Source organism: Oncorhynchus tshawytscha, linkage group LG22 (assembly GCF_018296145.1).
Source record: "Oncorhynchus tshawytscha isolate Ot180627B linkage group LG22, Otsh_v2.0, whole genome shotgun sequence".
Taxonomy (NCBI): Eukaryota; Metazoa; Chordata; class Actinopteri; order Salmoniformes; family Salmonidae; genus Oncorhynchus; species Oncorhynchus tshawytscha.
This window is the reverse complement of record NC_056450.1, coordinates 25,998,512-26,022,166: the sequence shown is the minus strand read 5'-3', so window position 1 is coordinate 26,022,166 and position 23,655 is coordinate 25,998,512. Positions and strand designations below refer to the sequence as shown.

Genomic DNA, 23,655 nt, shown 5'->3' with positions numbered 1-23,655 from the left:
GTGTCGTCGGGATCTCTGTTGAAAAGTTTGTTTCTGTTGGAAAGCGTCCGTTCTCTCTCTCTCTCTCTCTCTCTCTCTCTCTCTCTCTATGTCGTGGTTAGAATGGATAGTTCAGAGTGACATTCATTCATGTCGTTGTAGAATAGATGTTTTGGCGGTTGTCGGTCTTCACGTTCAATGAAACCGAATTCCTAGCTGCAGACTAGTAATTAATATCAAAGATTTGTTATTGTTCTGTCGGCATCGATAGTCTAAGAGTTTAACCACGTGGGATGGTTAAAAGATTCAGCAGTCTGGTCTCAAAACTTGGTCCTCTCGTTATCGAGGTAAGCTGGTCGGCAACCTTTGTCCTCTCGTAATTGAGAGCAACATGGTCTGTTGAGAAATTCTCAAAGTGGGGTTTTTATTCGGGAGAGCAAAAAAAGCTTTCTCATGACGCCAGATCCTAACTATGCTCATGGGCGGTCCTCTGATTTAGTTATACTCAAAAGGGAATTGGAGTTTCCTTCATTAAACAGTCCAAAATCACATGACACAATTTTACAAATAGTATCCTCCTCACTCATTCATCTTGTACAACAATTAGATGTCATCTCATATCTGAGGCTATTATATAAACAGTGTTATGGTAATGTGGCCGTATTGTCTCCCATGAGTTTCACAAAATTGTACCAAAAGGACCAGTTCGTAGCTGGATTCTTCACCTTTCTTTTATACCTTCTCCAGAACATAAATGTTGTTCGGACCTCAAGTTCTGTGAGGTGGAAGAAATTCCTTTCTCTTCTATGAAAACTCTACTCTCTCTCTCTATACTGTGGCCATGAGGAGATAATCTCCTCCAGGAATTTACGACATCTCTCTGACCACAGCAACCTGGGTGCAGGAGACAGGTAGAGGGGGATGGGGGATGGGGCTTGCTGTACCCAAAGAGGGCAGGGTCATGACAGTACATTAGAGTGTCTAGTTTGAGAAACAGACGTCTCACAAGTCTTCAGCTTCATTAAATAGTACCCGCAAAACACCAATCTCAACGTCAACAGTGAAGAGGCAACTCCGGGATGCTGGCCTTCTAGTCAGAGTCGCAAAGAAAAAGCCAAATCTCAGACTGGCAAATTAAAAAAGAAGATTAAGATGGGCAAAAGAACACAAATACTGGACAGAGGAAGATTGGAAAAAGTGTTATGGACAGACAAATCTAAGTTTGAGGTGTTTGGATCACAAAGAAGAACATTTGTGAGACAGAAAAAAATGAAAAGATACTGGAGGCGTGCTTGACGTCATATGTCAAGCATGGCGGAGGCAATGTGATGGTCTGGGGGTGCTTTGGTGGTGGTAAAATCATTATTTATAACCTTGTCAATGTCTTGACTATATTTCCTATTCATTTTCCAACTAATTTCATGTAGTATGTTTTCATGGAAAACAAGGACATTTCTAAGTGACCCCAAACTTTTAAATGGTAGTGTACATGTACAGTGGGGCAAAAAAGTATTTAGTCAGCCACCAATTGTGCAAGTGCTCCCACTTAAAAATATGAGAGAGGCCTGTAATTTTCATCATAGGTACACTTCAACTATGACAGACAAAATGAGAAAAAAATCCAGAAAATCAAGACCAAAGAGCTGTCAAAGGACACCAGAAACAAAATTGTAGACCTGCACCAGGCTGGGAAGACTGAATCTGCAATAGGTAAGCAGCATGGTTTGAAGAAATCAACTGTGGGAGCAATTATTAGGAAATAGAAGACATACAAGACCACTGATAATCTCCCTCGATCTGGGGCTCCACGCAAGATCTCACCCCGTGGGGTCAAAATGATCACAAGAACGGTGAGCCTAAATCCCAGAACCACACGGGGGGACCTAGTGAATGACCTGCAGAGAGCTGGGACCAAAGTAACAAAGCCTACCATCAGTAACACACTATGCCGCCAGGGACTCAAATCCTGCAGTGCCAGACGTGTCCCCCTGCTTAAGCCAGTACATGTCCAGGCCCGTCTGAAGTTTGCTAGAGAGCATTTGGATGATCCAGAAGAAGATTGGGAGAATGTCATATGGTCAGATGAAACCAAAATATAACTTTTTGGTAAAAACTAAACTCATCGTGTTTGGAGGACAAAGAATGCTGAGTTGCATCCAAAGAACACCATACCTACTGTGAAGCATGGGGGTGGAAACATCATGCTTTGGGGCTGTTTTTCTGCAAAAGGGACCAGGACGACTGATCCGTGTAAAGGAAAGAACGAATGGGGTCATGTATCGTGAGAGTTTGAGTGAAAACCTCCTTCCATCAGCAAGGGCATTGAAGATGAAACGTGGCTGGGTCTTTCAGCATGACAATGATCCCAAACACACCACCCGGGCAACGAAGGAGTGGCTTCGTAAGAAGCATTTCAAGGTCCTGGAGTGGCCTAGCCAGTCTCCAGATCTCAACCCCATAGAAAATCTTTGGAGGGAGTTGAAAGTCCGTGTTGCCCAGCAACAGCCCCAAAACATCACTGCTCTAGAGGATATCTGCATGGAGGAATGGGCCAAAATACCAGTAACAGTGTGTGAAAACCGTGTGAAGACATACAGAAAACATTTGACCTCTGTCATTGCTAACAAAGGGTATATAACAAAGTATTGAGATAAACTTTTGTTATTGACCAAATACTTATTTGCCACCATAATTTGCAAATAAATTCATTAAAAATCCTACAATGTAATTTTCTGGATTTTTTTTCTCATTTTGTCTGTCATAGTTGAAGTGTACATATGATGAAAATTACAGGCCTCTCTCATCTTTTTAAGTGGGAGAACTTGCACAATTGGTGGCTGACTAAATACTTTTTTGCCCCACTGTATATATAAAATATAATCTTGTTTTATTCATATGTTTGTAAACATTGTAAATATAAACAAACACTAAATAGCCTCATAACATGGTTAAAACAATACTTTTTATATCATGGATGGTATGCTTTTTCCAAAACAGAAGCAGGGCAACCATTTTGTCATTGTTTCATCTGTGGATTTGCAATTTAAACAGCTGCATATTATCAAGATATCATTGTGTCACCAACAAAAAGGTAAACAATAGGCATATAGCAAATGCAGTAAATGCCATTCATTTTTCAAATGTAAATAGCCCTTTTCAGTAGTGCTCAAAGCATGCCATTCCATGAGCTCAGTGTTTCTTTTTCAACTCAAATCAATGAGCCCAATCAGTCCTCCATGACAACAAAATCATAAACAACAGAGTAGGGCTGGCTAATAAATCCTTAGTTTTGGGGTCATGCTCAGGTAAAACAATTTGGCTAATCTATACTTCAATATTTCCAAGTCCTTTTCTTGAAGATCAAGGGGTATAACATTTTTTGGAATGACTGGAATTCTTTGGTTTTTAATGTTATTATATAATTTAATCATATTATTATATGTAGTAGAAAGTGATGGGTTAGAAGAAGCCTACATAATCAATAAAGTAAAATTGAACATCCATATATGGCCAGCTATGTAAACTTTAACATGGATTTATCCTGCAATAGACGACGGTTGTCTTCTTCTGGTGCCTCCTCAGGGGAAAGTAATCTAAAAGTAACGGAATGTAATCAGATTACATTACTGAGTTTGTGTAATCCAAAAGTTACATTACTGATTACAATTTTGGACAGGTAACTAGTAACTGTAATGGATTACATTTAGGAAGTGACCCACCCAACCCTGATGTCGGATGACAAAACTGACAACAATGTCGCTTTGAGGAAGTATTCTCCCCCTTCAAGGATATTAAAGTTGTAAGATAATGAAAGATAACTTTTACCAAAAATATTTTTTCTTTAATAAAAAAAGCTGGATGGTAGTTTCATAGCTTAAGTTATTTTAGTATTCCTTACATAGAGTACAGCTTATATAGCTTCTGAGTCAGAAGTTATGACTGTGTGGCTACATTTGGTTCTTTACCAAAATTTGACAGAGACACATCCAGCCTGGGCTTTAATCCAAGAACCCGTCACCAAGCCTGGGCCTTTCTTAACAAATCACCATCGATCCTGCATCCTCCTGGGCATACATCTGCCCAGCTCAGCCTCTCAATGGAAAGCTGGGCCTCTGAGTTCAACAAATAAACAAAGACATGTCAAACAGAGGGAGAGATGTGAGGAGCAGGGAGAGAGAGAATGCGAGAGATGCAATTGTGGAGAGAAAGCAACAAGCATAATTCCTACAGTAGCTACATCAAAGTGGTATATTAATGATAATAATTAGTTGGTGTTAGCACGGAGCTTATGGGCAAAATCCCACATGGGCCACATACTGAAGATGTGTGTGTAGGTTGCATGGGAAAATTAAGTCTGCTAAGCATATTATTAACTTTACAGCACCTGAGGTGGACGCTACTCTGGTAATACTGCACTGTGTATGTGTGTGTCTGTGTGTGCGCGTGTCTGCGTGCGTGCGTGTGTGTGTGTGTGTGTGTGTGTGTGTGTGATCCACAGTGGTTGAGTCATTTTCATGGTCTGTATGAGTGTTTGTACTTGTTAAATGTCATGTGGCTGTAGCCACCACTCCTCACCCTTCACTCTCTCAATCAATAGTCCACCTGGACAACCGGCCAGCCTGTCACCAACTCATTACAGAGCTGTGCATGTGTAGTTCTGTGTGTGTGTGTGTGTTACTCACATGGTAAGATGATCTCCTCTCTCTGTCCAGCGGCTTGGTGACGAACATCTTGCCGGCGACAGGGTCGATACTGAACACCTCATTGGGTGGCTGGTCCGCTCCCACCCCTGTGATGCTGTATCGGATGGAGATGTTCCGGTCCTGGTCCGAACGGATCTGCAACAAGACACAGAATGTCCGTTTTTACTCTGTGGTCTACTACTGTTTCTGAAATGGATTTCATCTTTCATAACACATTCAATCATTGAGTAATATGGGAGATTGGAGAAAAACCAAAGCCTTGACAGATCTGTTTGTTCCCTAGTGGTAGATGCTGATGATGCATACAACAATAATATCACACATTGATGGTACACACATAATCCAGCGTTTTCCACAATAGTAGCCAGCCAGAAACCCCCAGGACAAAATGTTTTGCCGAAGGCACTCTATTTTGGTGGCCTCTGGTACATTCTAATGCCTTTATTCCAACCCAAAATACACAGCAACATTATTGAATACTTTATCGAATTTACCTCCCAGATTGGAATATGTGTTGTGGCATTGTTTAGAAAGACATGACTTTTCAATTTAAATTACTGAAAATGTATGAATTCAGTGTATTGTTTGTTGTTTTGGATATCGTTTAGGTCTAGGCTTATATGTTCAGTACTATTTTGTAATTAAGAGAACATGAAACTTTAAAAAAAATTTAACCTGTCTCTTTTGAGATTAAAGTCCTATTTACAATTTTACTGCAAGATATGAATTACCACAATGATGTTTGTTCTTCAAATCATGTATTTATTCAAACAGAATAATGAAGTAAATAGCCAACATCATCTTCAAAAATAAATTAAAAGGTTATATCTTAAGTATTATATCTTTCAGATTTTACATAGCCTAGATTAATAAAGAATTATCATTAGGTAGGCCTCTATGAAATCTTTTTTATGTTTTGGCTGAAAACAATCATGATATCATTCTGCCAGGTAAGCATAGGCTACTTTGTAGTTAACATTTACTTGAGACGGTTTTTGGGAAAGCCTTTCCATCTACCAGAAGACTGTTTTTATTAGCATCATCACTAACGGTTACACAAAGTGCAGCACACACAAACAGACAGGGACTTTCTCATTGCCTCTTCAGAATGTTGCAGAAAATATGAATCACTGATGCATTCTGTTCACTTCCTTTCCCTATCATCGCTCGCTTTGTGACTGACAGGCGCAAATTCTATCAATAGATTGCTAGAAGATGCATATCGTTCATTCTAGCAGGACAGGGCTCGACGGACTACCGAATAAAAATACATCAAAAATAAAATAGCCTAGTTAATATGAAGTGGAAAAAGTATCAGGCTGAAAATGAGTCTGTAACCGATGACCGGCGCTAATGGAAAACACTGCATAATCTCCTCCATGCCACTTCATCCATTGGTGTGATTGGTAAGGTGTTTATTCCAGGACTAGATCATCATATAGAAGCTGGGAGACCAATGATACTGTGGGCCAGAGCCATGGACAATCATCACATATTATATATTCATCATAAATGGACATATACGTGCACACACACACACACACACACACACACACACACACACACACACACACACACACACACACACACACACACACACACACACACACACACACACACACACACACACACACACACACACACATAGCTCGGCAGTCACAGCTATAGCAGTGGATTTTATTAAGTGCTATAGAATGGTGCACAACCATTCTATAGTATGGTATTTCAAGTATTTCAAACAGGAAATTCACTATTTCTCTTTCTTTCAAGGGATGGAAAAATAAATCAACATGCATTTGGCAAAGATAATTTTTCTTCCGGTTGACAATTGGGAGATGTAAACAGCTCTTACAGGGACTGTGCTTAGAACACTGTCACAACATGAGCAAAAAAAGACAAATAAGAACATTTAAATGTCATCTTGTAAACACCATAACTAGGAAAGTGACAGCAAACAAATGAATAATAAACCGTTTCAGAGAAAAACAAAGATTAACCTAAGGAGAGAACAGCTGGAGATGTATTACACACGACTGTACAAACACACATGCACACAAACACATATTCACAGCTTTCAAGAGCAGAAGAGCTATTAAGTACATTAAGTACACTGCACAGAGTGTGATTTGGGCTGAAGTGCAGAGCAATTGGGCTTCATTTGTAGGGGTCTTTCCTTTAGCTCCCAAATAAGGTCCTAGTCAGCCCTCCAACCTCCTTCCATTAGAGGAAAGGGTGCTAATGCTGCTATTTCAGCATGCCTCAATAACACACAAACACACACACACGCGCGCACACACAGTTCTCCTATCCACCACCTCGTCTCCAATCAGTGATTATTCCAGGAGAAAGCCATGAGTGCTCCTAAAGAGAAAGAGTCCCCCCAAAGTTGTCTCCATCTTTCAGCACTCATGGTACCAATTTGGCAGTCCTTTTGACACACCAGGGAGAGAATGGCCTGAGACTAACAAGGACCAGGGAAGGACTAGGACATATTATATCAGACAGGTGTCATCCAGACTACTCCTAACACCACTATAACAACCTGCCATCATCGTCCTCATCCTCTTCTCCTTGCACTCTCCACTGTCAATACGCTGTAATAATACCATTTCCCACATCACGCCAGTCTTTTCATATGCCAAACACACACACACACACACACACACACACACACACACACACACACACACACACACACACACACACACACACACACACACACACACACACACACACACACACAGAGATAGCTAATTTCCCTGATTCTTCCATTGTGAGGGAATAAATCAAATGAGTCAGCTAAAGCGTGGTACATTTAATCACCATATAATCTCCAGCCACACCATCCACAGCTTTATGGCCTGCAGCCAGCAGTAGGGCTAGCTAACACACACACACACACGCACACACACACAGACACACACACACACAGACACACACACACACACACACACACACACACACACACACCCACATACACACACACATGCACACACAAGCACGAATGCACGCACACACACACACAGGGAATGGGAGAGATGAGATGGAGAGAATGTAAAATTACTAAAGATAAAATGTGAAAAGTGAGTCACACATGTTCTCCTGAAAGATCAGAGGAGCTGTCAGAGGATCAGAGGACAGAGTACTAACGCAGTTTGGAAGAGCTGCTGGTGTGTGTGTGTGTGTGTGTCTGCAAGGCCTTACGTTAGGAGCAGTGAAGTACTTGAAAGCTGACAGCTAAGATAATTAACAAGTTGTTTTTAAGCATTGGCTACTAGTACTTCAAAGATGTACCATCCTCAAAACAACAACAACAACAGCAAACAGAGGAGAGAGAGAGAGATAAGTGTAACAAGCAGCTGGGTTGAACTCTCCCCATCCTACTATTCTCTGCTCATTTATTTGAGGCATCAAGTCGGGGCTTGAGGATCGAAACCTCACCGACTTCTTACGTTGCTTCCAGTCCTACAAGGCACATGGAGCGATTACACACTCCACTGCCAAACTACCTCCCCCTCTCCTTCTCGGTCTCACTCTCTCTTTCTCTCTGTTTCAGGGAGTTACTATGGGGACAGAAACCATGCATGAAAAATGAAATGACTTCAATCTGTTGGACTTGGCAGCGGCGCATAAATCCTTCCCAGTTAGGAAGTCATAGCACTTCTTAATTTATTCCCAGTTCTTCCCGCCCCCTGATTTCCCACCAGCTTTCAATTCCTCCTGCTTGGGGGAGAATCAGCCGCATGCATGTCTCCCCAGTCTTTCCATCCCACCATGTTCACACAACATCAATGTAACAATAAGGGACACTGCCCAAAAAATCCTAGTCATTTGATTCCAATGTTTGTTTGTGTGTGTCTGTGTGTGTATAGGTGTGTGTTTATGTGTATGCCTGTGTCACTGTGGGTGTGTGAAATGTGTGTACACAGTCACAGCCCTCTGCTGGGTAATGAATGATAAAGGGGTACATTTTGAAGGGCGCTAATAAATGTGAACAGTTGTTCTCTCTCTCTCTTTCACTGTCTTATTCTCTCTCCCCTTCTTATAGACAAAGGGTTGTGTGTGTGTGCATGCATGTGTGTGTATGTATGTGTGTGTGCGAGAACGCGTGAGACAGTGGAATGTCTCTCGTCAGAGAGCAGACACTGGTTAAATGACCTATTTCTCGACGGTTCAAAGCAAACCTCATTACTGGCAACTTAAGGATATCTTATCAGTGCGCTAAGCTCCCCCTTTTGCCTGGCAAAACTGAATCAATTGACAAATTATCGTGCCACTGGCTCTCCGGGGAAAACCAGGGAGAGGAAAGGAGAGGAGGAGGGGAATAAAAGAGAGGAGGAATATGATAGAGGAGTGATGCTCTATGTATTGCTGCCCCCGGGGTGCAGTGAGGAAGATGGAAATCAGTTCCTAAATATCTCTCTACAACATTTCCACCATATTTCCACAATGTTTCTAGATTATTTGCACAGCGTTGTTCTACTAATGCTAAGTAATAGTATACAAGAGTGTAAGTATTATAGTCATGTTTACATGTAGTCATGTTTACGTGTCCAGTCATGTTTACGTGTCCAGCTAGATCCTGCAAGGTTTAGGGCTATCTACCTAGCTCCTGCAGGGTTTAGCGCTGTCTAGCTAGCTCCTGCAGGGTTAAGTGCTGTCCAGCTAGCTCCTGCAGGGTTTAGCACTGTCTAGCTAGCTCCTGCAGGGTTTAGTGCTGTCTTTCAAGCTCCTGCAGGGTTTAGCGCTGTCTAGTTAGCTCCTGCAGGGTTTAGTGCTGTCCAGTTAGCTCCTGCAGGATTTAGCGCTGTCCAGCTAGCTCCTGCAGGGTTTAGCGCTGTCCAGTTAGCTCCTGCAGGGTTTAGCGCTGTCCAGCTAGCTCCTGCAGGGTTTAGCGCTATATAGCTAGCTCCTGCAGGGTTTAGCGCTGTCCAGCTAGCTCCTGCAGGGTTTAGCACTGTCTAGCTAGCTCTTGTCGGGTTTAGCGCTGTCTAGCTATCTCCTGCAGGGTTTAGCCTTGTCCAGCTAGCTCCTGCAGGGTTTAGCGCTGTCTAGCTAGCTCCTGCAGGGCTTAGCGCTGTCCAGCTAACTCCTGCAGGGTTTAGCCCTGTCTAGCTATCACCTGCAGGGTTTAGCACTGACCAGCTAGCTCATGCAGGGTTTAGCTCTGACTAGCTAGCTCCTGCAGAGTTTAGTGCTGTCCATCTAGATCCTGCAAGGTTTAGCGCTATCTATCTAGCTCCTGTAGGGTTTAGCACTGTCCAGCTAGCTCCTGCAGGGTTTAGCACTGACTAGCTAGCTCCTGTCGGGTTTAGCGCTGTCTAGCTAGCTCCTGCAGGGTTTAGCACTGTCTAGCTAGCTCCTGTCGGGTTTAGCACTGTCTAGCTAGCTCCTGCAGTGTTAAGAGCTGTTGTTTGAAGGGAAAACTCACGGAACACTGGATGTCTCTTTCTCAGCACAATATTGTAGCTCTCTGTGTTTGTCCCCAGTAGAGCCCTACTTAGCTTAGCTCAGCCCACACAGTACAGATTGTGGGAGAAGGAGAGAGAGACGCAAACAAACAGAGGTATGTACAAAGACAAATGTATATGTACTGTCATAGGTATATATACATGTGCTCGCTCAAACAGATGCACACACACGGGCACATACGTATATGCTGTTGTCGGAACCACTGGTTTTCATACTGGCACTTGGGGTCATGACCCCAGCTAAACCTCGTCCCATTAGACAAGATCTATCAAACCTGATTCACCAAATCTCAGGGTCCTTACTCACTAAACGGCCAGTAGGGTGTAGGTAGGACACAGGTAGCCTAGTGGTTAGTGCGTGGGGCCAGGAATCAAAAGGCCGCTGCTTCAAATAACCGAGCCGACAAGTTGAAAAATCTGTCGATGTGCCCTTGAGCAAGGCACTTAACCCTCATTGCTTCAGGGTCGCCGTCAATAATGGCTGATCCCTGGCCGTGACCCCACTCTCTGAGGGTGTCTGCGTGAGATATGCAAAAAATAAATTTCCATTTCATACCACACACTTGTACATGTGTGAAACAGGACAAATAGAAGCTCTAGACTCTATTTTGAAACAACACATTTCACTGCACCTATATGGTATATGTGACAATAAAACATAGTTTTAACATGATTTTTTACAATGCTACAACCATCTGATAATATGACTGGTGCATTTGATCCAGTACAGATGTCTTCTCACGGAAAGGCTTTCTGGACTTTTTCCCATATTGTCTGTATTTGGTAATAGGGAGTGGTTCCAAATTGTTATTGTTTGAGTTGAGGTTTGGAAGAAATGTGGATAAATACATGTAAGCATGAACACACGCACTCATTCGCACACTCACACAGACAAACGCATGAATAAAAACACAATAATCATCTCACAACCAAAATAAGCCATCCATGGAACAAAAGAGTGGATTTTCAGCTTTGTATATCATCCATAACGACTTCTTTTTGTTGTTCAGAAAATATTTTCAAAAGGAAAAGTCACATTTCCTACTTTTATGTTAGGACAATTAACATAAAAAGAAAATATTATTGCAAAATATTTTTGGGTTATCCTAAAGACAGTGCTAAAAAGTGTCGCTATTATGAAAATACTTTTTTCTCTTTACCTCTCTTTCTCAGCACTTTATGTATATAGTTTGTGATTTTTTTCTCCAAACAACAAGGGGAAAGAAAGTATTTTGGATAGAAGAAGAGGAGATGCAGTTGCCTTGGTACAACAGCCTTCAGAATGTCTTGGAGGCACAGTTTTAAGATCAGTGCCAATGCACACAAACTCACTTGCTAGCCTGTCATAACTGTGCCAATTAGAGACTGTGGTCTGCCTGGTGTTTCAGGGACTGACATTCACTCACTGAGAATCAGGATCAGACTCTGCAGCCCTTCTGAAACGCACACACACGCACATATAGAGATATACCGTACATACATAAAAACATACATACACATGTAAGCACGAACACACTCACTCACTCGAGCAAACTTGCACGGATGCACGTACACACACACACGCACACACACGCGCGCACGCACGTAAACACACGCACACGCACAACCAAACATCCTCAAAGCCGGGGAGATATCTACCCGAAGCTGTGCTAAAGACAGAAAAAAGGGACACATCCATTCCAAACATGAAAAAACAGTGCAATAAACCGCTAGATATCTACTTTTATCTCTACAAAGCAGCAGAAACAAGGGAGTAAAGCCCAACAGGCAGGCGGAGATACAGGTATTATCCACCAGGTCACAAACAAACTGTGAGGAACTGAGGGGAAAGAGCTGCAACCAGAGAGGTGAGAGAGTGGCAATGCCGTTCCACTAGGCAGAGCTCTCCAGTGGGGGGGCCTGGCTCCCAAGTGGGTGGGCCTATGCCCTCTCAGGCCCACCCATGGCTGTGCCTCTGCCCAGTCATGTGAAATCAATAGATTAGGGCCTAATGAATTTATTTCATTTAACTGATTTCCTTATATGAACTGTAACTCAGTAAAATCGTTGAAATGTTTGCATGTTTCATGTATATTTTTGCTAAGTATAGTTTTATGGAGTCAGAAAAGCTTTTGCTTTAAGGCCTCTTTACCTGCCTCTTTTTACATTTTATAGACCTTTGATGTGTATTGTATCTGTTAAAAAATCAGGAGAAGCCAGGATTTGCAAATGCACACACACACATCACCTTCAAAACAAACAAAAGGCAAAGCAATGCCCTACAGCCATTTCTATGTGCAATTGTGTGTGTGTGTGTGTGTGTGTTTGTGTGTAAATGTGTGTCAGTGCGCAAGTGTGTGTCAGTGTGAGTCTGTGTCATAAATTGCTCTCCCTCCTCTCACTTGCTCTAGACACACCTGACAGGTAGGTTTTACCTCTCCCCTGAGTGGTCCAGTACACACTCCAATAAACACTCTAACGCTTCACACACACCTTCGCAAAATACTTGACATTCCTATCTCCTCCGAGGTGTGAACCTGTCCGGTGGATGAGAGGGGCGATTCTCCCTCCCAGGGACCTTGTCCAGAGGTGTGTTTGTGTGTGCGTGCGTACATGTTTGCGAGAGTGTGTGCATACGTGATATAGACTAATATATGGACTATGTGCAGGCTCTGGGTGAGGCGGGCGAGGGCAATAAAATGCCCTTCTCTCTATTAGTGAAAAGAACATGAATAAATGGAAGTTAAGCAGTGAATGACTTTCCAATTATTGCATTAGCAGGACACCGTGGTGAAAGGAGTCTGGTCCTCAATAGTAGAGGCTTATGGTAAATTAGGAGCCCATTCTCCCTGGAGGTAACAATGGTCTAACTTCCCCGCTCTCTCTCCTCTGCTCAGGACAGAAGAATGGAGAGAATGCAGCCATTATGGCAGAGGAGAAAGAGAGGCTGCGAATACGCTCCCTAAATTTAGTTTGCTAGGGGTCAGGTGCTGGGTCTACCATGTCTCTTTCTCTCAAATCAAATCAAATCACATTTTCTTGGTTGCATATACATGTTTAGCAGATGTTATTGTGGGTGTAGCAAAAAGCTTGTGTTCCTAGCTCCAAAAGTGCAGTAGTATCTAACAATTCACAACAATACACACAAATCTAAAAGTAAAAGAATGGAATTAAGAAATATATTAATATTAGGATGAGCAATGTCAGAGTGACATTGATTAGAATACAGTATGTAAACATTATTAAAGTGACCAGTGTTCCATTATTAAAGTTACCAGTTATTCCATGTCTATATACAGCAGGCTCTAAGGTGCAGGGTTGAGTAACCGGGTGGTAGCCGGCTAGCGACAGTGATTAACTTCAGGGCACTGTACTGGGCCGGCTATTGATGGCTACTTAACAGTCAGATGGCCTTGAGATAGAAGCTGTTTTTCAGTCCCTCGCTCCCAGCGTTGATGCAGCTGGACTGACCTCACCTTCTGGATGATAGCTGGGTGAACAGGTCATGGTTCAGGTGGTTGAAGTCCTTGACAATCTTTTTGTCCTTCCTGTGACATCGGGTGCTGTAGGTGTTCTGGAGGGCAGGCAGTGTGCCCCCGGTGATGCGTTGGGCAGCCCTGTGGTTGCGGGCGGAGCAGTTGCCGTACCAGGCGGTGATACAGACCGACAGGATGCTCTCAATGGTGCATCTGTAAAGGTTTGTGAGGGTCTTAGGGGACAAGCCCAATTTCTTCAGCCTCCTGAGGACCACTCTGGGCAATACTCCGACAGTGCCCTCACCTCCTCCCTGTAGGCTGTCTCATCACTGTTGGTAATCAGACCTACTAATGTTGTGTTTTCTGCAAACTTGATGATTGAGTTGGAGGCGTGCGTGGCCACGCAGTCATGGGTGAACATGGAGTACAGGACGGGGCTGAGCACGCACCCTTGTGGGGCCCCTGTGTGGATGTTCAGCGTAGTGGAGCTGTTGTTCCCTACCTTAACCTCCTGGGGGAGGAGCTTCAGTTGCATAGGGCGAGGTTTATACCCAGGGCCCCAAGCTTAATTATGAGCTTGCAGGGTACTATGCTGTTGAAAGTTGAGCTGTAGTCAATGAACAGCCTTCTTACATAGGTATTCCTCTTGTCCAGATGGGATAGGGCAGTGTGAATTGCGATGGCAATTGCATCGTCTGTGGATCTATTGGGGTGGTATGCAAAATCATGATGACAGTTGTGAGTGCTATGGGGCTTTAGTCATTTAGTTCAGTTACATTTGCTTTCTTGGGTGCAGGAACAAAGGTGGACATCTACAGTGGCTTGTGAAAGTATTCATTCCCCTTGGCATTTTTCCTATTTTGTTGCCTTACAACCTGGAATTAAAATAGATTTTTGGGGGGGGATTTGTATCATTTGATTTACACAACATGCCTACCACTTTGAAGATGCAAAATATTTTTATTTTGAAACAAACAAGAAATAAGACCAAAAACAGAAAACTTGAGAGTGCATAACTATTCACCGCCTCAAAGTCAATACTAGCTGCAATTATAGCTGCAAGTCTCCTGGGTTAAGTCTCTATAAGCTTGGCACATCTAGCCACTGGGATTTTTGCCCATTCTTCAAAGCAAAACTGCTCCAGCTCATTCAAGTTGGATGGGTTCCTCTAGTGTACAGCAATCTTTAAGTCATACCATAGATTCTCAATTGGATTGAGGTCTGGGCTTTTGGGTTGAGGTCTGGGCCATTCCAAGACATTTAAATGTGTCCCTTTAAACCACTCAAGTGTTGATTTAGCAGTATGCTTAGGGTCATTGTCCTGCTGGAAGTTGAACCTCCGTCCCAGTCTCAAATCTCTGAAAGACTGAAACAGGTTTCCCTCAAGAATTTTCCCAGTCCCTGCCGATGAAAAACATCCACACAGCATGATGCTGCCACCACCATGCTTCACTGTGTTCTCGGGGTGATGAGAGGTGTTGGGTTTGAGCCTGACAGCGTTTTCCTTGATGGCCGAAAAGCTCAATTTTAGTCTCATCAGACCAGAGTACCTTCTTCCAAACGTTTGGGGAGTCTCCCAAATGCCTTTTGGCGAACACCAAAAGTGTTTGCTTATTTTTTTCTTTAAGCAATGGCTTTTTCCTGGCTTCCGCAAAGCCCAGCTCTGTGGAGTGTATGGCTTAAAGTGGTCCTATGGACGGATACTCCAATCACCCGCTGTGGAGCTTTGCAGCTCCTTCAGGGATATCTTTGGTCTCTTTGTTGCCTCTCTATTTAATGCCCTCCTTGCCTGGTCTGTGAGTTTTGGTGGGCAGCACTCTCTTGGCAGATTTGTTGTGGTGCCATATTCATTGCATTTTTTATTAATGGATTTAATGGTCTCCATATGATATTCAAAGTCTTGGATATATTTTATAACCCAACTCTGATCTGTACTTCTCCACAACTTTGTCCCTGACCTCTTTGGAGAGCTCCTTGGTCTTCATGGTGCCAGCTTGCTTAGTGGTGTTGCAGATTCAGGGGCCTTTCAGAAAAAGGTGTATATATACTGAGATCATGTGACAGATCATGTGCCACTTAGATTGCACACAGGTGGACTTTATTTAACTAATTATGTGACTTCTGAAGGTAATTGTTTGCACCAGATCCTATTTAGGGGCAGCATAGCAAAGGGGTGAATGCATATGCACGCACAACTTTTCCGTTTTTTTTTATTTTTTAGAATTTTTAGATTGAGAGCCCACTGTCCTTGGGGGTGGACAGTGTTGGTGGCACTTTGTTATCCTCAAAGTGGGCGAAGAAGGTGTTTAGCTTGTCTGGGAGCAAGACGTCGGTGTCCTCGGCATAGCTGGTTTTCCCTTTGTAATCCGTCTGGAGTCCCTGCCACATATGTCTCGTGTATGAGCCGTTGAATTGCGACTCCACTTTGTCTCTGTACTGACGGTTTGCCTGTTTGATTGCCTTATGGAGTGCATAACTGCACTGTTTGTATTCAACCGTATTCCCAGTCACCTTGCCGTGGTTAAATGCATTCATTCAGTTTTGCGTAAATGCTGCTATCTATCTATTGTTTTTAGTTTGGGTAGGTTTTAATAGTCACAGTGGGACCAACATCCCCTATACACTTCCTGATGAACTCAGTTACCGTGTCAGTGTTTTTGTCAATGTTATTCTCAGAGGCAACCCAGAATTCTCTTGGGAGGTAATACGGTTTGCATTTGATTGTGAGGTATTCTAGGTTAGGTGAACAAAAGGACTTGGGTGAACAAAAGGACTTGAGTTCCTGTACGTTATCGCAATCACACCATGAGTAAGTAATCATAAAACATACACCTCTGCCTTTCTTCTTACCAGAGATTTCTTTATTCCTGTCTGCGCGATGTACTGAGAACCCAGCTGGCTGTATGGATGGGGAGAGTATATCCGGAGAGAGCCATGATTCCGTGAAACAGAGTATGTTACAATCAATAATGTCTCTCTGGAAGGAGATCCTCGCCCTGAGCTCGTCTAATTTATTGTCCAGGGACTGAACATTAGCGAGTAATATACTCGGAAGCTGTGGATGGTGTGCACGCCTCCTGAGTCAGACTCTGGGATAAGTTAAATTGCCTAAAGGGGGGTACGAACATAGGATCTAATTCGGGAAAGTCATATTTCTGGTCGGAATGCTGATGAGTTACCACCGCTCTGATATCCGAAAGTTATTTCCTGCTCTATGTAATAACACAAATTACAAATAATAATAATACTGCAAAGTTGCTTAGTAGCTAGAAGCAGAGCTACCATGTCTGTCGGCGCCATCTTACTCTCTCGTTCATTATTCTAGAATTGATTGAATCATGAACTCAGAGAGCGATGGATGAAAGAATGACTTCCTTAGCTGCTCCCAGAGGCTTTTCACAAGGACAATATGAAGGGCCCCCCCCATTCTCCCCTTCATCCCCTTCATCACAAGAAACCCAATCTGGATAATTAGACTAAAGAATATGGGAGACTTTAAGGGCAGAGAGATAGAGGGGGGAATGTGTTGCTACTGCACTTTCCTCAAAATGTACCCCCACCCCTTCCTCCACCCTCCTTTCCCCCTCCTTCTCCATCTGTTCCCTCTCTTCTTTCCTTCACTCATATTCGGAGTACATCAGGCCAGTGAGGACGAGAAATGCAGACTAGAGAGAAAATAGGGAAAGATCGAGTGAGAGGGCAAAAGGGAGGGTAGGGGGAGGGGTGAAAACACTGCATCAGCCGAATCCTGCAGTTGGGTATGAGCCCTAACTGGATGGCCACATGAAGACCAATGACCAATAGAAAAACAGCTAGGGGGTATACTGTGCCTTGATTGGTGCTTGTAGACCCAATAACCTGGAGATGGAGCCACATCCTGCAACCTATTATGTGGTCATGGCTATACATAATGATATTTGTGTATCCTTAGATTATCTCACACACAAACACATCCTGTCATTCTCTAACCCAATTATATCAACTCAATGTTCAAAATTTGAAAATCTTTAATCCCTTCCTTTAAATTCAGCCTCTGCTCTTCCTCTGTGCCCCCCTCACACACACACACAGCTGACTGTAAGGACAGCATGCGGCTCTCTTCCAGCCCAAAGAAAGAAGCATCTTGGGAATCTCACCTGGTAAACAGATGTCTGAGGACTACCCGGCTGAGGGGCTGGGGCCGGAGGGATGGTCGGACAGAGGGAGGAAAGGAAAAATACGTGAGGAGTGTGTGCATTCATGTTTAATGTTAGACTGGATGTCTGACAAAATTGACCTCTCCTTGCCAAGGCCTGTCCATGCCAAGCACAAACAAGCTGGAGAGAGGCTGGATCTCACTGTGGTGTTGTGTGCACCTCAGCCAGTCTGTCTGTGTTTCTCAGGATGTTCTGGCTCAGACTAACCCAGGGAGGGAGTCTGTTTGGCCAAATCTATCTCAGCCTGGGAGTCCAGCTGTCATTTTGACAAATAAACCACACTGGAGATTGAGGGGGAGAGAGGTGTGTGTGTGTGCACTGGACTAGTACGATGATGAGTGTAGGTATGAGGATATTAGACTGTTATATCCTGATACTAGTCTTTCTGATTGAAATGGACCAGAGAACACCACAGAAACGTTGTCCGTGCCAATGTGGCTTTGCTGCTGTATGTGTGTAATTTAATCAAACACCCCTATGGTGTTTTATTAAACCAGTGGGAAAATCAGCTGAAATTTAATGATCAAACCAGAACCCAGCCAGCTTGACCGGCACCTAACAGCAATTCATTCACAACTGCTTATGGATCAAAACCAGCAGGCTCTAACCTGTACTGTACTGTATGACCCCATTTGAACCATATATCAGGGATGTCCTCTGGGGACGCTGGTATTGTAATACCAAGAGCGGTGGAAAGCACTTTCAAGCTTCTTTCAGTCTCTCTCTCTCTCTCTCTCTCTCTCTCTCTCTCTCTCTCTCTCTCTCTCAGGTTGGAGTTTATGAACAATGTTGGATATTAAAACCCTTTATAGGATGTTAGAGGAAATGTTCTTTTCTTGATTGAAAACAAAATTAAAACACGGCCAATAACATCTGTGGCGATTTGTAAGGCTGCTTCTATAAATCTGAGGCAATGAGGAAACAACTAAGGTAAGGGACTTGGGTGTTAAAAACTGCTGTTTGTAACTGCTCTTAAACTGTTAATCTGAAGAGCCGTATGGTCTCAAGATGCTATGAAGTGTTCATGGAGCCGTAGTGCTTGACCCTACACAGGCACACACGCACATACAGAACATACGCACACGCAAAGATACACTGATTCTTCATTTGTAAACTAGAATGAACAACTCATAAACTGATTCCCATTTGTGTGCACACAGTGGAGGGCTAAGCTGCTAACTGCTGTAGTGAAAATGTGTGCGTGTGCGTCTGTATGTGTGTGTGTGTGCATGCCTGCATGTGTGTGGTGGAGATATTACCAGCGGGAATAACAGAAAACAATCACCCCCATGACAGTATCCATTATATTTACATGAACAGGTTCTGACTGAGGGCTTTCATTCTAAATGACAAACTAAATAGGATCAGATTTTTCTGGTACAGGCCTTGATTTTGATTTGCTTCACATTTTACCTCGGGGAAAGAAAGAAAATGGAAAAATACGAGCACATTTAAGTGAGATTAGAATTTTACATCACATGACTTGGATCCCAAAGCACTCCAATTCAATTCGACTTCATGCCCAAGGACTTTTTTCATAGCAATTACTATTTTCTTCCATTCTCCACTAAATGCCATTTTTTTTAGTTGAATCTGATTTTCTTCTGTTGAGCACCTGCCTCTGGGAGACATGGCAGCATTACTGGGAAGGAAAGGAATACTAGATGAAAAACAAATATTCATTGACTTTATCTGCGTATCTAGGGCCTATCGATCAATCTACCTAAGATGGCCACATGCCACAAGGCATTCAAATTAATACCATGCAACTTAATGCCTCACAACAAACAAACACAGAGACATTTCTTCTTCATTCTAGTGAGTCCTATGTGTCTTAATTCTCTGTCATTCACATCTCTCTCATTCTTTTTCGATTCCAGAGTGTATTGTAACTCATCTCTCTACTGTATCTCACCACCCTCTGTGTTTCACTGCTCCACCACAGGGTCTCCCTGTCTAGAGTGTAGGGGTCCAGACTGAGGCCATTTTGAAGTTGTTATTTATCTCTCATTCCCTATTAAAGCACCAGGCCTTCTGCCCTTGACCCACACATCACTCTTGGGCCTTTTGGGGAGATGATTTACTGTTTAATTTAGCGTTCCCCAGACTTTGGGTATAGCTAGTGTGATTCAGCCTGATCGTGGGAGGCCAGTGAAATCACAGCTCTGGGGATGGTTGTGTGCATAGGCTTGGTTCACGGCCAGACACATCTTTTGACAGGGAGAAGGACACGTTCTATGGAACTGGCAGGAATATGATGTTATGTTCTATATTCTTATGTAAACAGAGAAAAATATTGTCTGCTGAGCGTGTTTAATGTGAGCACTTCTGAGTTCTCAAAAATATAAACGCAACATAGAACAATGACTAAGATTTTACTGAGTTACAGTTCATATAAGAAAATCAGTCAATTGAAATAAATTAATTAGGCCCTAATCTATGGATTTCACATAACTGGGAATACAGATATACATCTATTGGTCACAGATACCTTACCTTTAAAAAAAGGTAGGGGTGTGGATCAGAAAACCAGTCAGTATCTGGTGTGACCTCCATTTGCCTCATGCAGCGCGACACATCGCCTTCGCATAAAGTTAATCAGACTGTTGATTGTGGCTAATGGAATGTTTTCCCACTCCTCTTCAATGGCTATGCGAAGGTACAGGGTATGGGCGGGAACTGGAACACGCTGTCGTACACGTCGATCCAGAGCATCCCAAACATGCTCAGTAGCTGACATGTCTGGTGACTATGCAGGCCATGGAAGAACTGGGATATTTTCAGTTTCCAGGAATTGTGTACAGATCCTTGCGACATGGGGCCGTGCATTATCATGCTGAATCATGAGGTGATTGTGATGGATGAATGGCACGACAATGGGCCTCAGGATCTCGTCACGGTGTATCTGTGCATTCAAACAGAAATAAGCTTTTTGTACATACAGTATGGAAGATTTCTGGGATCTTTTAAATCAAATCAAATCAAATTTTATTTGTCACATACACATGGTTAGCAGATGTTAATGCGAGTGTAGCGAAATGCTTGTGCTTCTAGTTCCGACAATGCAGTAATAACGAGCAAGTAATCTAACTAACAATTCCAAAAAAACTACTGTCTTATACACAGTGTAAGGGGATAAAGAATATGTACATAAGGATATATGAATGAGTGATGGTACAGAGCAGCATAGGCAAGATACAGTAGATGATATAGAGTACAGTATATACATGTGAGATAAGTATGTAAACAAAGTGGCATAGTTAAAGTGGCTAGTGATACATGTATTACATAAGGATGCAGTCGATGATATAGAGTACAGTATCAACGTATGCATATGAGATGAACAATGTAGGGTAAGTAACATTATATAAGGTAGCATTGTTTAAAGTGGCTAGTGATATATTTACATCATTTCCCATCAATTCCCATGATTAAAGTGGCTGGAGTAGAGTCAGTGTCATTGACAGTGTGTTGGCAGTAGCCACTCAATGTTAGTGGTGGCTGTTTAACAGTCTGATGGCCTTGAGATAGAAGCTGTTTTTCAGTCTCTCGGTCCCAGCTTTGATGCACCTGTACTGACCTCGCCTTCTGGATGACAGCGGGGTGAACAGGCAGTGGCTCGGGTGGTTGATGTCCTTGATGATCTTTATGGCCTTCCTGTAGCATCGGGTGGTGTAGGTGTCCTGGAGGGCAGGTAGTTTGCCCCCGGTGATGCGTTGTGCAGACCTCACTACCCTCTGGAGAGCCTTACGGTTGAGGGCGGTGCAGTTGCCATACCAGGCGGTGATACAGCCCGCCAGGATGCTCTCGATTGTGCATCTGTAGAAGTTTGTGAGTGCTTTTGGTGACAAGCCGAATTTCTTCAGCCTCCTGAGGTTGAAGAGGCGCTGCTGCGCCTTCCTCACGATGCTGTCTGTGTGAGTGGACCAATTCAGTTTGTCTGTGATGTGTATGCCGAGGAACTTAAAACTTGCTACCCTCTCCACTACTGTTCCATTTTGTTTATTTCAGCTCATTAAACATTGGACCACCACTTTACATGTTGCTTATTTATTTCTGCATAAGATCACCAGCTGTTCCAGTCGACTGTGCGATCACGCTCTCTGTAGCCGATGTAAGACCTTTAAACAGGTTAACATTCACAAGGCCATTGGGCCTGACAGATTACCAGGACGCGTACTCAAAGCATTCGCTGATCGCCTGGTAAGTGTCTTGACAGACATTTTCAACCTCTCCTTGACCCAGTCTGTAATACCTATATCTTTCAAGAAGACCACCATAGTCCCTGTGCCCAAGAATGCAAAGATAACCTGTCTAAATCACTATCGCTCAGTAGCACTCATATCTGTAGCCATCAATCGATCAAACGTATTTATAAAGCCTTTTTTACATCAGCCGATGTTACAAAGTGCTTCCACAGAAACCAGCCTAAAACCCCAAACAGCAAGCAATGTAGATGTAGAAGCACGGTGGCTAGGAAAAACTCCCTAGAAAGGCAGGAACCTAGGAAGTCGGACACTGTGGCCCCATCCGACGACTGGACAGGGCCAACTGGGCAGGATATAACCCCACCCACTTTGCCAAAGCACAGCCCCCACACCACTAGAGGGATATCCATAAACCACCAACTTACTACCCTGAGACAAGGCTGTGTATAGCCCACGGAGATATCCCCCACGAACTCGAGGGGGCGCCAACCCAGACAGGAAGATCACGTTAGTGACTCAATCCACTCAAGTAATAGGGTAAGAGGCAGAGAATCCCAGTGGAGAGAGGGGAACCGGCCAGGCAGAGACAGCAAGGGCGGTTCGTCGCTCCAGTGCCTTTCCGTTCACCTTTGCACCCCTGGGCCAGACTACACTCAGTCATAGGACCTACTGAAGAGACGAGTCTTCAATAAAGACTTAAAAGTAGAGACAGAGTCAGCGTCTCTCACATGGATAGGCAGACCATTCCATAAAAATGTATCTCTATTGGAGAAAGCCCTGCCTCCAGCTGTTTGCTTAGACATTCTAGGGACAATAAGGAGTAGCATATGTGTAGGTATGTACGGCAGGACTTAATTGGAGAGATAGGTAGGAGAAAACCCATGTACTGCTTTGTAGGTAAGCAGTAAAACCTTGAAATCAGCCCTATCCTTAACAGGAAGACAGTTTAGAGAGGCTAGCCATGTTTAACACTAACTGAAGTTTATTTAGTGGTTTATCTAGGTAGCCGGTAAGTATAGCACTTCAGTAGTCTAATCTAGAAGTGACAAAAGCATAGCTTAACTTTTTTTTCAATTTTTGGACAAAATTTTTCAGAATTTTGCAATGTTACGAAGATGGAAAAAGCTGGCCTTGAAATATTGTACAACTGTACAACCATCAAGATTCATTGTCAGATTCAACAAAAGATATCTTTGTTTTTTGGGACCAAGAACTAACATCTCTGTTTTGTCTGAGTTTAAAAGTAAAACATTTGAGGGAAAGGAGGGAAATTTTGGGGCTTCACCATGTTTCATCGAAATGTACAGCTGTGTATCGTCCGCATAGCAGTGAAAGTTAACATTATGTTTCCGAATGACATCACCAAGAGGTACAATATATAGTGAAAACAATAGTGGTCCTAAAACGGAACCTTGAGGAATGAGGAACATCGAAATTTACAATAGATTTGTCAGAGGACAAACCATCCACAGAGACAAACTGATATATTTCCGACATATAAGATCTAAACCAATGTAAACCAATTTGGGTTTCCAATCTCTCCAAAATAATGTGGTGATCGATGGTGTCAAAAGCAGCACTGAGGTCTAGGAGCACGAGGACAAATGCAGAATCTTGGTCTGATGTCAATAAAAGGTAATTTA

The 23,655-nt window shown here is 43.1% G+C and overlaps 1 protein-coding gene across 1 annotated transcript in view; it reads right to left on the bottom strand.

Annotated features, from left to right (window-relative positions):
- Positions 1–23,655, bottom strand: part of LOC112222178 (cadherin-4) — a 519,051-nt gene that overhangs the window by 100,047 nt on the left and 395,349 nt on the right. Inside the window, exon 6 of the mRNA XM_024384851.2 lies at positions 4,662–4,817. Coding sequence (XP_024240619.2) covers positions 4,662–4,817 — 156 coding nt within the window. The remainder of the gene's footprint in view (positions 1–4,661; positions 4,818–23,655) is intronic.